General features: G+C 38.4%; 2 protein-coding genes across 2 annotated transcripts; both read left to right on the top strand.

Moving 5' to 3' along the window:
* The first annotated feature begins 698 nt into the window (after positions 1-698).
* On the top strand, positions 699-11,794 carry LOC121430948 (putative defense protein 1). Its single transcript, XM_041628385.1, has 6 exons — positions 699-1,819; positions 6,216-6,361; positions 7,040-7,131; positions 7,565-7,665; positions 8,194-8,226; positions 10,858-11,794. Exons 1-6 carry the CDS (start codon positions 1,615-1,617, stop codon positions 10,932-10,934), a joined length of 654 nt encoding a protein of 217 aa, XP_041484319.1. The 5' UTR covers positions 699-1,614; the 3' UTR covers positions 10,935-11,794.
* A 1,950-nt stretch (positions 11,795-13,744) lies between these two features.
* Positions 13,745-14,872, top strand: LOC121431025 (histone H2B.2, sperm). Its single transcript, XM_041628488.1, has one exon. It carries the CDS (start codon positions 14,303-14,305, stop codon positions 14,732-14,734), a length of 432 nt encoding a protein of 143 aa, XP_041484422.1. The 5' UTR covers positions 13,745-14,302; the 3' UTR covers positions 14,735-14,872.
* The last annotated feature ends 530 nt before the right edge of the window (positions 14,873-15,402 follow it).

Raw genomic sequence — 15,402 nt, 5'->3', positions numbered from 1 at the left:
TGGGTATAGGATTAACAAAATGGTGGATTATTTTAAGAAATTGCCAGTGTGGAAGTTTGTATACAATACGCCAGTTCACGCGATGATTGGCCAAACATTTTTAACTGATATCTTAAACAATCTTAAACAAAATGGGCATTCTTTTTAGTTTACAGACACTGAAGGTAATTTTTTTATGCCGGGGGGGGGGCTAGTTTCTTCTTCTTCTCCTCCATTTCCTGCTTCTCCTTTTTTGTCTTCTTCTTTCTTTCTCTCTTCAGTTTTCCGTCTTTTTTATTTTTTTTATCATCTTCTTCTGCATGCTTCCTTTAATCTTAATGGTTCGAATTGAAAATAATACCTTAGAGATAAACGCGCCCTGGAAAATGGAAAACGGAAATTCTTGGCAAGCTATATTTTTTATTCCATTGCATGCGGCAACATCTAGTTATGCGGGATGGAGGGGGGGGGGGGGCTTTCACTGCATGACAGCAATATCGTCACTTCCGACATTGTTCATGGTATAAGCATGGTAAGGTAAAACCCCGAAAGTCACACTTCCTGTTTTCCTGTCAGACTCGACTGTAGGCCTTCTGAATATCAGAATCCCAATCGAAATTACAAAGAATATAAATGAATGCCTGAGTGCCCACCCCGGTGCTCACATAATAACTTGCAATGTGTAGTCTTTTGTATAACACTACATGCTATATGTACCTCTACACTTATAGTATTGCATAACATGCATTGGTCTGAATATGGACCTACATGGTCTGAATAAGGAAACCCGGAAAATCGGCTGATTTAACTTGACAGCAATTCTCCAGAACAACGTCGCGATCACCCTACGGAATAATTGCACTTGCTCAACAACACAAGGTATAGGTACAGTAATAAGAGGCATTCTTTAGCGTGTGGTGTATAGGCGAAGTGGTAGGAAAACAAAAACACGAATTTCTAAAGCTCAACTTCTTTGTATATTAAACCCGGCGTGCGTCTTCACTGCACGAACAAAACGTGAGTTTATTGTACAGGTATCCGGCGTATTTAGTGTTGCAAGTAAACAGCTGCAGACGTCTCGATGCGTGCCTGATGAGATGAAGGGAAACAAGGCTCTATCTTCATTAGCTGATGATGATGGGTTGGACAGTTGTCATCGGAAATCCTTGGCCTGTATTTTTTTTGTTCTGAGATGAGTGTTGGCCCCACCAGCTCTTACAAGACCTAACGCAGTTTATGACGATCGGTTTTTTTTTATAGCAATCGTGCTCTCCGTAAATCGTGCGTTCACTGGTGTTGTGTTTGTGCAGGAACTGTAGCCGTCTTCCAAAATACCATTTCATAATTGGTGTTTACATGACAGTTCATTGCTGTTTACTGATAGTTATTGGATTCCACATTTCATGATCTATTAACGAACACGACTCATAAACCGACGGTTAGGACCTATTAAAAGTCGAGATTATCTACCATAAAATTTCATACCGGTCAAGAGTCAACTTACCAATGCCTTAAAGCCAGGTGGGTCGAACTGAAATTCCTCTTCTACTCTCGGATTCGTTGAGGGGCTGATCTCCCAAGGAAGTTACTTATCTCGTCGTCGGGCAAACTTTTCACCCATCTCTAATTCCGAAGATGCGATCCGTGGCGCCGTTTGTTTTAGTGGTCGCGATGTTGGCCGCAGGGATGCTCCTGGTAGATGCGTACCCCAGTGGACCACCCCTCTCGGCTTGTAGGGACATGAGACCCACTGGCCACGGTACCAGTACACTCACCGGGACCACGCCCTTCTCCATCACAGCCAATACTACCTTCTATAACCCTGGAGAAAATATTGAAGGTGAGGCGATCATCTCAAACATTTTCAGTAGATATACGTGATAGACTCTTAGCCTATAGCATGATTATTTAAGAGAGTGCACGAGACGTAAGTTACAGATAGAGAGAGGTACTTGTATAATGAGTGTCAGGAATTACACATGTACAACAGCTTATTTATTTCCGTTTTATTTCAGCAGGGTAGCCCTTTCAGTTACAAAACTGCTCTACCAAGGGGCCCTGCACTATGTTTGAGAGGAAGGGGGATTATGGAAAAAAAGAGGAATTAGAAAGAGGGAGAGAGAGAGGAGTGAGATAAAGTATGCCTTGATTACTCTAAAGTATAATTAATATGCGCATCGCTGTTTTTTTTTGAGGGGGGAGGGGGTGCCCTTTGCCAATGTTTCCTTTTATCAATTTTACTGACTCTGAATCTGTTTATACTGGCTGCCTCGTTACCATGATAGTATAAGCATTGGATGGAAAAGTTATCATAACAATCAACCTTATGCAAAGAAGCCCCTCGAATATTTGTCTTCTTTGAAAAAATACAAAACAAAAGAAAAGTGCATTAACTATTGGATGAATATCAGTGTTAATCGCACTCGTTCTAGTTAATAAAGCTGTAAATGTTATCTTTCTTTTTAAGTGAAATACCGATGGAAATGTTGTTGAAGTTTCCTCCTGTTTCATAATGGCGCATGCGAATCATTTTGGAATCCAGGTGTCGAGGGGAGGTGGGGGTGGGAGGACTTTCCATTTTCACTGGTACCATGCTGGTGTATAATAGTTGATCGGAAATGTTTCATAACAACTGTTTCTAATACGCCAAGACAGTTGCTTCAATACAAGCGTTCGTCTCACAGTAGGCGATGTGATCGGCGGGGGGGGGGGGGGGCGTGAAGACGAATTTGTTAAAGGCGTATACTCCATGACTCGAAATTATGATTTGAATAATGAGAGAAAATTAGCTATGTACTCATAAACAATTTAAAAATCGCATTAAGAAAAATCGAAATAATTATAATTAATGGCACTTGTAGTATTCTCAAGATTGAATTTGTTTGAGAGTGCTGCACGTGTCGTCATTATGTCACCATGAATATGCAATGAACGATGATTCTGATGCCGTCTGCTTACATCTTTTTTTTTTATTTACCAGTGGTTCATGATTATCATATCCAAAGACCTTAATAATTGAATGCATGCGAAAGTAAGACAGGAATTATCACAAACATCATGACTGTAATCGGAATCATAGTAAATATTTCCAAAAGGAAAGTCGTAACAATCCTCCACCCGTTTGCTTTAAGCATGACTATTTTACCTAAATGTTTTCAACTGATATCATTGATAAGTCTTTCTGAAAAGCCTCGTTACAAAATGACTAAATAATCATTGAATGATGATGCTTTGGGGTTTTGCACTGATATCACGGGCGTACTGATGGGGGCTTGGAGCCCCCCCCCCAACTCCCCAAAATCTTTCACGACCAAGAAAAAAAATATAGTAAATAATAGAAAAGGGATAAGGGTTAAATATATTATTTCCGAATATGTCCAAATCTATCACAAACTAATTTGATTTTTGTAACTAATTGATTTTACGTGGTACGCCAATTTGAGCCCCCTTACAACTTTTGGCCCATTACGCCACTGATTGACATAAATTTTGATCACCAAAGAGCACCTTGGTCTCACCAATGGAACAACCTATAATATTTATCGAATTTTCCATTTACATGGGCATCATCTGTCATAGGTTGATGGCTTGTTATTAAATCAGATGTTATCATGGTTACACAAAGTACCTCTTAAAACTTGTGCGCGACTCTCATAAAAAAACTTTTTACAGTTTACAGTATAATCAAATTTTGGTAATTATACATTTTTAGCAGTTTATAATGCTTTTTTTTTACTACGTGACCTTAATAATTTTTATGAATCACCCAATACCAATTAGACTTAACACTGCATGGAATGTCAATTTCCTGAATTTCAAACCTGCTTCTCTCCTTCTCCTTCTTTCTTCTTCTATTTCTTCATCTCCTTTCCCCTTTCTTCCTCTGCTCCATGCATCCTTTCCTACATCTACTTCCACTTTTCTAGTATACTTTTTTTCAGTACACTCTTTTTTCCAGTATACAACGCTTGCTCAACAGTCTTTTTGTCTCTTTCGTATGTTTTTCTTTATTTGTTTTACCGCTTCTAAAAGCATAAACAAGAAAGAAAGGAAATCAAGCTTTGTTGCTTATTCTGACCATCAAACCACAAGAATAATGATTATTAAAATTATTTTCACTGCATCGTTTCTTCATCCCATGTGTATCGGCATTATTACAAATTGCATGGAAATCTGACTCGGCATGTATAGACAAAAGTTATTGAGAAAACAGCATCCATTAATTCCTTTTTCTACCTCATGTACCTTGCCCCTTTCCTTCCTTCCTTCCTTCCTTCCGTCCTTTTTTCACTTTCTTTCCTCTATTCTTCCATTCTTTCTTTCTTCATTTCCTTCTTTGTCTATATTTATCAGTTCATGATGTAAACTTAGATTCTACTAGGAAATAAAAAAGAAAAATATAATCAGAACCCGCACATTTTAAACGCGGCGCTTGTTTTGTATTTCACGTGCTGATCGAGTTACACAACAAACAGTATTTCTATATATTGTATGTTGCAAATAATTTGTGCAGAATATCATTGAGACTTCATATATCGTGCACGGTCGACTTGTTCTATGCTTTCATGCATGTATTTTTAGATTCCGCAATTTCAATATGTCACGCTTCATTTACTATGAAAAGACAATGTTGACAGTGACATACTCATGGGCATGGTGGATCGCTTGTCATTTTCGAGTACAAAAGAACTAGTGATCAATCATTCGAAAAGTTTTCATCCAACATGATACCGGTATTAGACCAGATTATTGCTTAATATCTTGTTCTAAACAAGGCGAGCAAATATCATTTCCCCTATTATAGCATTTTATTTCAATCATTTCAACCAATTTTCAAACCGGCAAGAATTTCTTATAAAAGTGACTCAGAAGTATCTACTACATGTATATACTTTACTAGTACAATAATTTGGGTACATGAATTGTGACAATATTAATGTATAATGTGAATTGCATGGGCTGAATCCAAATTCCGAAAATATGTTATTTCCATTATTTTTTTTCAGGTGAATTAGTCCTTGTAATGATTTGGATATAAATCTGAAGATTTATAACTCCCATTTCGGTAATGATTGTATTATTCGTTATAGAGCATTTTTTTACATGTTTAATGATTTTATGTCTCAATCTGCGGACAAAGATGGAATTTTATGGTTATTTATTTGTGGCTATGTCCATGGCGCAAAATACAAACAACTTTTTATCTCATATCATCCGCAGGACAGACGCAGTCATGACGCGCATAATCATGCGAACGAACGTGATGAAGTAAGAGCCTGGAATAACGCTTTAAAAGAGATGGGGTATAAAGTGACTTAACGCCTAAGAATTGCTCTCCTGTCGCGGATCGCAAATCGAGTTTGTCAGAGTAATTTAATAATTGACGGGTGTTTATCAGCCGACATCCTCTCAGTAAGAATCTATATGATTTCACCCATCCCCTTCAAATCTACTGCCAAGCTATTAAGCAACGTGTGTACACATCAGGGGAAGCGCAAGCAATTTTTCAATAGGGGGTGCATGGGGGGATGACCCATTATCTGACGTCACATCTTTTATCATAAATACATGTCCACTCGTCTGCTCTGAATTTTTCTTCCTTTAGTATTTCCTCCCCTTTTCTCCCCTTTTTTGTTTTTGTTATACTACAGGGGGAAAAAAGCATATATAGGTCTCCCCTCTCCCCCCCCCCCGTGACACCGCCCGGGCCTGCCGTATGTAAGTGATAGGGGAGGGGTTCTGGTTATGGGCGCGGGTACCGTGCTCTGTCTTCTTACCAATTTTCTGGTTGGACAGTTAGATTAGAGTTACTGCACCCCCCCCCTTTCGTGAATATGCAATAAACATTATAATAGATGGTATTTATTTAGCGCATAATAATTGTTATCGATGAAGTAAGGTATTTTCAATGATCTCAAAATTTTAGGAGTGCTAGCAGATTGAGGGGAAAGTGTTACGTGCAATAGAATTATAAATGACGGGAAGTGTATCAGTATGACTATTTTGAGCGAAATAATGGTATCTTTTAATGGTAAACCACACCTAAAAACACACTTATTAACAATGGGACAGCTAGCATGCATTAACTTCTTATAAAGGTTTTATAAAACAGAGTTTGAAAGAGGAATGAGAAGAAAAAAAAATGTTCATGGACATAATATTGAACAATAATAGCTGCAATGAATATTATTTTTTTGGATTATTTTTATTGCTAAAGGTTGTCTTATTTCACACAGTGACCATATCTGGCGCCCAGTTCATTGGATTCTTCGTTCAAGCAAGGCGGCGGGATGCTGGGAGTGACATGAACACTGCAGAAGGGACCATTACACCGGGTAATACCAACATTGGAAAGACACTAGACTGCACTGGAGGTACAGACGTGAGTGGAATTCACCATAGTTCTTATTATAACCAATGGTCATGAAATATATATATATATTAATATAGATGGAGATGAAAATAATATCTGCATGGCTTTCTAATATCATTGAAAGCCATGCATATATTACTTTTTTATCTCCATCTATATATGCATTTTATATTTCCATCGATCGTATGGGTTTGATGTTTTATATGTGTTTCAGCCAACAATGTTTGGCTCAGCTCCGGTCTTAATTTCTTTTTTTTTTAGTACTAGTACCCGAGAATGCCTTTTTGCACTTGGCACCTTTGTTTACATTTTGAGGAAAGTTCGTTCAACCGGCTATAACTCAGTAGTCGTACGCTCGGTATTATGACGTCACTAAAATGTGGGACGGCGCGCGTCGTGACGTATTCATCCATAGAGATTAAAATACGGGGATTCCCCTTTCTACTCTCGTATCGATTACACGGATCGAGGGGGGTTGCCAAAGGTTGAAAGACTGATTAATGAGGGGCGGGTAAAAAAAAAAGTTTGACAAGGGTAAAGTTTGCTATTATGGTTCCTTCTCTATTATCATCAGTATTCTATCATCCTGTACTTAATAATATCTTGTCACTTAACTCGGATCACTATAAGATGTTGTTCAAGTCGCTATTTATCTTGGATTATGTTTTATTTTTATTGTTTTACCAGAATGCCTGGTCGCACAAGACAAATGCTCCGAAGACAAGCGAATCGGCAATTTGGACAGCGCCATCTGAGGACAAAGGGACGATAGCTTTCAGGTATTTTCGTTGGCTACAATCTATCCCGAGATTGTGCGAAGGGGGGGGGGGGGGTATAGGCTCTATGTAGTTAAGTTGCATACAAATATGAGTGTTATTTTGTGTCCTTGGTGGGTAATGACTTTATGTCACCTTTTGTCGAAATGAATTTGTTACCCAATAACAGAAGCAAGCGCGCCTTTTTATTTATTTATATTTATTATTATCATTATTTTTTTTTTGGGGGGGGTCATACAAAAATGGATATCGACTCCAAAACGGTACTGAGGCTAATACATCTGGATAATTTATATCGTAGATCATGGGGGGGGGGGGAACACGCTCTATTTTCGGCCCTGAAATTTGCAGTATAGGGCGTTGAATTATAAATAATGCGTATGTGGTCCACTGTGAAATCTCAAATAATTACCCTTGACTTTTTTATGCATATCAGGGCAACTATTGTACAAGGACCTAGTAGTGATCGGTATTGGACTGATGTGTATTCTGCTAATCTACCCTTTGGGGCTCCAGCAAGTCCTACCAGTTCAGGGGGTAAGTAATGGTCTAATATGCCATATCACTCCTTGAAGAAAAAAAAGTTTGGGAGAAGTATAGGGCCCACCGTCAATTCTCCTTTTGTGGTCTGTTGAATAATTCTTTCATTTTCTTTACTTAAAACAAACTTGTTCTCTTTTATTTTTAGAGTTCTCCATCTTACTTTCTCCCCTCCCTAGCTCTCTTTATCTCTTTCCCAATTTCTCTATCTCTTTATCACTCTTTCTATTGCTATTAGGCCTTCCTCCCCAAGTGAAACCCTTCCTACCCGTAAACGTACCATTTCTTTTTAAAAGTAACAATAATATTGTAATGAACTGCAATAAAAATGATTCTGTTATACCCTTGACTGTTTGAAATGAGAACATTTTAACCTGTACTGCATGCAGATATTCGATTTTTATTTAATTAAGTAGTCGTTTTATAGTATTATGATATCGTCCATTAACTGAAAATCTGAATTTTCGAGTGTGTTGTGTCAAAATTAAAAGGTTGTTAATATCAATTTGATCATCCTTTATGCAGGAGGTACGACTACCGATAACGGGAACGGATCGAGTGAGTATAATTCATGGGAATAAAAGAATAATAGATTTGAGTTGTATGAGTACTACTATCCCCTCTGTTTTGCTTTTACGTATACAGGGGGGGGGTGGTCTCAGGGCTCAGCAACTCAGTCTTTGACCGCGCGCAGTCGCGCCGAAGTAACTTGACTACGAAACCTCAAAATTAATCAATCGGATTGTTTCTATTATTTTGATCATACTTCTTTTGTATTTATGCAGGAGATATTACTATGACTACCGATGATGGAAATAATGCAAGTGAGTTTGGGGATGAAAACACATTTCTTTCGAAGAAAACCCCTATAGCTGCTTTATCTTGGTATCATTCATTAGTGAAAAAGATTCACCATCTTTGCGATTCATTGCCTCTATACTCTGATTCCTTCTCTCAATACTCAGTCACAACATGTCTGGCAGACCAGTCGACACACAGTAAAAACGTTGTTTAAGATTTTATACAACGCTGTTTACTATATATGAACCTTACAGTATTTGTTTAACCGTTTAAACAATCATGTTTAATTTATTGAAGATTAGATATTGAAAATTAAACTTTGTTGTTTAAAGTGTTTAAACAATTACTGTAAGGTTACAGTAAACAGCGTTGTATAATCATATTTTTTTTACTGTGAATCAGTCGTAGATGAGATGTATATAGACATTATTTAGGGTTCAGTGGAAAAACATTATAGTGTCCATGGTGGTTGGCTAAGCTCATTATTAAGGCGGTTTATAACATTGCCACTTACATTCGGAGGGGGGCAGTCAAATATATTTCATGCGTGACCCCAAAACGTGTTTAAGGGGTGTTTTTCAGGTTTGGACGCTGGACGCGCATGCACATGTTAAGGGCATAAAAAACACCGATTTTCAAGAAAAAGCATGGTTTTGAAAGACTGGTCAATGGTCAGTCGCAAGGTCAAACGTATTTTGGGTATTTTTCCCCCAAAGCTTATTTTTTTAGACAAGCCAAACTTGTTTATATAGGTAAGTTTTTCCCCCAAGTTTCCCCGAGGTCATTATTCTGACGACAACTTGTTTAGGAACCAAAATTGATAAAGCGCATGAAAAACACTTGTTTAGGCCTTTATAGGGGGTATTTGGAACACAGAGAAAAAAATCGTTCAGGGGTGCCTTTGGTCACGCATGTATACAGCAAAATATTTGACTGCCCCTCTCCCCCCCCGGGTTACAATAATTTTTACAGTGTTCTTTCCAACGCAAGGATGGGACAAAGGTTTGCGTCTCCCTCCCCCCCCCGTCAACTCTTTGCGCGATATACTGATTTCTAAAACCCCAAAAGTTAGCGCCGCAAAATGTTTGACCCTTTTCTTTAAAGTTTCGCACAAATTTTGAGACCAAATTCGCGATAATACGGGTAGGCGACGCCACATGACTTTTTACGAGACAATATCGGGGCCGTCGCCAGGGGGGGTGCGGAGGGTGCGAACGCACCCCTCTTCAGAACCAAAAAAAAAAATTAAAAAAACCAGTGTGTACTTTCTATATCCATTCTGGCCGGCGGGCTATATAACTGCATGAAATTGAGTTAATACGTTGTTTTTTGTGTTTTTGTGTTTTTTTTTCATAAAAAGCACCCCCCTAGAAAAAAGCTGGTGACGGCCCTGAATATCATGCCGAAAATGGCTCATTTTTATACTTTGTGAACAGTATATGAGATAAAATTCATAATGGGCGATTACGTTTTGTTCCAATTGGTTGGGGTTAATTTCCATTGAAAATAAACGACGAAAAACCAAAAGATGAAAAAAAAACAGAAATACATAAGAAATTCTAAAAACAAAGAAATAGGCCTACATTATAGAAAAAATTGGCTTTCGCAATTTTTCGTTATTTTGAAATCTTCAAATTAGATTACGAAGATGACATCTGGAAAAAAGTTGAAAATTTGAAATGAAATTGGAAGTTGAATATGCAAACAATGCTTAAAATTTTCACGAATAAATTTGCATATAATGTATCATTCATAATAAATTAAAAATCATTATTTTCAGAATTTTCTATATACTGGCTCGCATTTGGTAAAGAATGTGCATGCGTGCCAAAATTCGGCGCGATCGCGCGTATACGGCGGCCGAGATCAGGAGGGGGGGGGGCATCATGCCCCCCCTCCCCCGTCCTCAGTACATCTCAATAGCCCAGTCCTTTTAAATTTTAAGTTTCTTATGCATGTTTTTCATCTTAAATAATAACGATGCTGAGCTGCAAAAGGTTTAATGTATAGGCCTGGTGCGCATTATGTTTTAATCTTTTATTTATTTATTTTCAGGGTTCTTTTTTGTTTTGCTTTTTATGCAAAATGATGTATAGGCCTATTAGTTCATACTAAAAAAGGAGTCTTGACATCATTGACCATGCACGAAAACCCCTCATCTTCAGTGTTATTTGAAACCCATGATTGTTACCTCATTCCACTGACCCTATTTCAAAACGCTCTCACCCCGCCCCCTCCCCTCCATCTCAGACTCAACTGTAATTAAAATGGATGGCTTTTCGAGTTTTCCTCAGTTTAAAACAGACGGATATCCGAGGACCAACATATCCATCGATATATCAATAACATTTTTATTTTAAACAATTATTTATGTTTTTCTTTTCATAGATGCTGTCTGTGGCTCATCGGTCCTCCTTGTTCTATCATCATGTGTACTCGCAGCAATACAGCTAGTTGGATCATGATCCTCCTTCATTATCGCACAACATTATGCACAATAGAGGTGTAGACTTCGTGAATGAACATTATGATGCTGATTTTATGAGCTTTTAATTTCTCGCCTATAATTACGCGCATATTATTGTTTGCGTAATTACCCCACCCTAAAAAAAGGAGGACGAAATGGGGGAGGGACACTCCAGGTTGGTTGTGTGTGTGGAGCAACATAGACGATTTTAAAGTTTGAAATTAATTTCTAAATTTTGTGATTAATTTTGATTAAAAAAAAATCAATATTTAAGTAAGAAGTAATACCCTATACTCTTTTTTTCTTGGTCGTGAAACTTTGGGGATAAAGTGCCCCTGCATCCTGCCATCTGGTGTTTTCTCAATAATTTATAAAATGGTTTGGGAAATAGCGGCTTAACTCGTCCTTAATGCGCTCTGCGCAACTATAAAATAGGAGTCACATGATGGACTCAGTAGAACCTTAGGTCATTATCTTTATTATATATTTTAGAGGTTGAGAATTGATTAATAGGCCCTCTAACATGTGCTGGTTGTCATGTTTACAGCCAGGGACTGCGCCAACAGAAAGGGGCAGGGGCGACCGCCGCCCTTAGTTGATTTTTTAGTAGTGAAAAAGGGGAAAAGAGGGGGAAATGAAAAAAAACAATAATAAAAGAAGAAGAAACAGTTTAAAAAAAAGTGTTACAAGAGAGGCCTGAGTGGGGTAACGAATATTATACCCCTATCATTCGTTTGTAAAAAAAAAGTTGTATTTAGGCTGTCTTGCTCCCGCCCCATCAAAGTACCCTGGTGCCATTTTATAATGTGTACTCGTATCATGATGACGGGCAATAACTTATATAGATTTTATATGGCATTAAAGAAAAAAATCAACAAACTCGTGTCTTACCATGGTCTTTATATTATGAAGTAATAGTGGATTTGATTCTTGAAGTTTACAGATCGAGATCCGGAAGCGAGAAGGGGGGGGGGGTGAAAAACCAAAATAGTTAAAGAATTGGAGAAAGGTGTGTTTAGGCAGGGGTAATTTACTTAATGTATCGGTTGTATACCGTACTGAGCTGATGACTGAAAATCTTCTGTATCAAACAGATCCATGGATCTAACTAATTCGGTTTAAAAGTCTTTAGGAAAGACGTTTAAGAATACTCTCGCGAAAGGAAATCTTAATATTTTCTGCCCCCAGAGATGCAAATTATCAAGCCACTTGAAAAAGTGATCATGGTTTTCTTTTAATATAATGCAACCCGTTTAAATGAATTGTATACTGAATTAGCCTTGCTGCTGCTGCATTGACCCCCCCCCCCCCCTCCTGTTGAGTTTGATGTACATTTTACATTGTACAGTGGTGCTCGAAGTTAGTGAGCCCCACCAGAAAATCAAGTTTTGCCATGTTTTAGATATTTGACTGTGTATTGAGGTCAGGTGATTATTTATATAATATTGACTGGCCTTGAGGGGAACATCAAATATATTGCCAGCAAAAGAATCATATTGGCCCGAGTCTTTAGACGAGGGCAATATGGGTCTTTTAAGGGCAATATATTTGATGTTCCCCGAAAGAAGAGCCAGTCAATATTTTTATTATCATCCAAATCAGATATCTAGAGCAAAAATCATGATAATGTGGATATTTCTTTTAAAAATAGAGTTCTATTGTCTAAGCTCTGCACTTTACCATTATGACGTACTTGCAAGCGCTCTGATCCAGCGTTGTCTTTATTATGACGTATATTGTTGGTGGGCGGATCCTTATTAAGCGTATCTCTTTATACGCATCCACAAATGCCCGGATGTGAGACCAGGGAAAATATAAAATACAAAGGTATATTTTGCGTCGTCTCTGCGCTGCATGCAAAGTAAATACGCGCATTGAGACCGAGGAAAATACAAACAATATACCTACCCTTCCCGATATTCAGAAAATGTAGGGCAATACGGTTTTGTAAATGACCAAGGGCGGTATTCTGAAAACGTTCTTATCTTAATTTTGTTCTTATCTACGTCACTTTCTTAAATTGGTATTCTGAAAACGTTCTTATCTTTTTCTTATCTTTTGTTCTTATCTTTGTTCTTATCTTGCTCTCCACCCAATGCTGAGCGCGTAAATTTACAACTCGCGCATATAATACCAAAGCGCGCTAAAAGATAAGAACAGAATGTAGATAAGTGGTATTCTGAAAACGTTCTTATCTTTTTTCCTTCTTATCTTTCACGATATTTAAGATAATATTTAAGATAGCTAGAGGGTTATCACATCTCACGATGTCCGCGTTTTTTCTTTCTCAAAATCGATGGCCTCTAGTAGTAACAAGTACCCACAAGTATTCCTCCCACCATTTATTTCATTCATCCTTTATTTTGCCCGTCTCTTTTTTCTATCCCTTCTTTCTTTTCCATTTTTTATTCCTTTCTATCTGTCTGTATTTCTACCTTTCTATCTGCCTGTCTTTTCTATCTGTCTGTCTTTCTTCCTTTCTATCTGTCTGTCTTTTTTCCTTTCTATCTGTCTGTCTTTTGTCCTTTCTATCTGTCTGTCTTTCTTCCTTTCTATCTGTCTGTCTTTCTTCCTCTCTATCTGTCTGTCTTTCTTCCTTTCTATCTGTCTGTCTTTCTCCCTTTCTATCTCTCTGTCTTTCTCCCTTTCTATCTCTCTGTCTTTCTTTCTTTCTGTTTGTCTTTCTTCCTTTCTGTCTGTCTTTCTTCCTATCTGTCTGTCTTTCTTCTTTTCTTTCATTCTTCATTTATATCTTTACTTTTGTTCTGTTTGAATCTTTTAATTTTGGGGGTGAGGGTCTGGAACTTGGAAGTTTGGGTTGATGCAAGAAAAAAAAGGATTTTCCTTTCTTCTGTTGTTCATTTGTTTGTAATAACAATAGGCCTAAAAATGAAATGAGAAGGGGAAATAAGTAAATGTTAGATAAAAGCGGTAGTTCCTGCTGAAATTAAAAAGAAAACTGGAAAGATGGGGTCGACGAATGTGGTCAAAATGTGCATAGCATCGTGATATTTATTTGTACAGCGGTATGTCGATGTCGGGGGGGAGTTGTTACTAGACCGCATGCAAAATGCGTTTATGCAAATTCACCGCTCTGCTTGCACTCTCATGCAAATAAGGTGTTCATTGCACAATCTGGGCGTGGCTTGAACACGCGCACTGGACCGCTTGGCTCTCGTTTGTGTTAGGATCCGATGCGGTGATTGGTCAAAAGTTCCATTACATTATTGTGCGTGGTATGATTGGCCAGTTCACCTCCCTTGAACGGTCCCTAATTTGCATAACATATCCAATAAATAGGAAATCGTTTCAAGTGACTTGCATAGTTTTCCGATTAACTTCAATCGAATTACGAACTACTGAAAGATGCCAAGAAGTCCATCGAAGAGTAGCCCAAGGAAGGGCAGTCCTCGTAAGGGGAGTCCTCGCAAAGGCAGCCCGAAGCGTGGTGGAAAGGGAGCAAAGCGAGCTGGAAAAGGAGGTCGCCGTAGGAACGTCGTCAAGCGTCGCCGCCGTCGACGAGAGAGCTACGGCAGCTACATTTACAGGGTGCTGAAGCAAGTCCACCCAGACACTGGCATCTCGAGCCGCGGAATGTCTGTGATGAACAGCTTCGTCAACGATGTCTTCGAGCGGATCGCTGGGGAGGCTTCTCGCTTGTGTCAAGCCAACCGACGTCGCACCATCTCCAGCCGGGAGATCCAGACTGCCGTTCGCCTACTTCTCCCAGGAGAACTGGCCAAGCATGCTGTATCTGAGGGAACGAAGGCTGTGACCAAATATACCACCTCCCGCTAAATTTCACCAGCTTTCGTTTAGCTGGGAAATAACCAAACGGCTCTTATCAGAGCCACCACATATTCAAGAAAGAATCAAAAGGTCATCTCGCCCCTTATCCATTGTAACCTAAGAAACGAAAATAACACTTATTAACAGTCTGGGTCTGGGACGTGGTGCTTGAGGGTCCTTGACCTTGGTGAAACTTTATTGAAAAGCCAACGATTTTAAAATGAAAAATAACTTATGAAAAATAAAAATAGTTCTAGAGAAGAATTTGTGAAATAGACAGAGGTCTACTCTAGGATAAATCTCGATCATATTTCCAGATAATGTTTGCAAAATCAGACTAGGACTAGGCCTACCATAAAAGTAAAATTGAAACTTCATTTTGCCTTGTCTTAATTTGTGCTCAGTTTAGGATTTTTTTTCAGGGAATTAAAACGATAATTTGAAATAGGACATGAGGAAAAAAACTCCAAAACCATGACCTAGGAAGTAGGGGTGTTCTGGAAATTTGGTTTGTGTGCTAGTAGGCCCTAACAGGTTTTACCCAAATCCCCTTCCGTCTGCAAGCACCCCCCCTTTTTTAATGGGTGTGTCAATTTCTGATTACAATTGGCTTCATTCCTGAGTGGAAATTGTTTTTTGCTTGTCTAAATCTGTCAAACTTAAAAAAAAAAACCTTC

Source organism: Lytechinus variegatus, chromosome 17, assembly GCF_018143015.1.
Source record: "Lytechinus variegatus isolate NC3 chromosome 17, Lvar_3.0, whole genome shotgun sequence".
NCBI lineage: Eukaryota > Metazoa > Echinodermata > Echinoidea > Temnopleuroida > Toxopneustidae > Lytechinus > Lytechinus variegatus.
This window is presented reverse-complemented; position numbering and strand designations above follow the sequence as displayed.

Coding starts and splice junctions, on each gene's coding strand:
- LOC121430948 (XM_041628385.1), top strand. CDS start 1,615: ATGCGATCCGTGGCGCCGTTTGTTTTAGTGGTCGCGATGTTGGCCGCA. Junction 6,362..7,039: donor ACTGCACTGGAGGTACAGAC/GTGAGTGGAATT, acceptor TTGTTTTACCAG/AATGCCTGGTCGCACAAGAC. Junction 7,666..8,193: donor AAGTCCTACCAGTTCAGGGG/GTAAGTAATGGT, acceptor TCCTTTATGCAG/GAGGTACGACTACCGATAAC.
- LOC121431025 (XM_041628488.1), top strand. CDS start 14,303: ATGCCAAGAAGTCCATCGAAGAGTAGCCCAAGGAAGGGCAGTCCTCGT.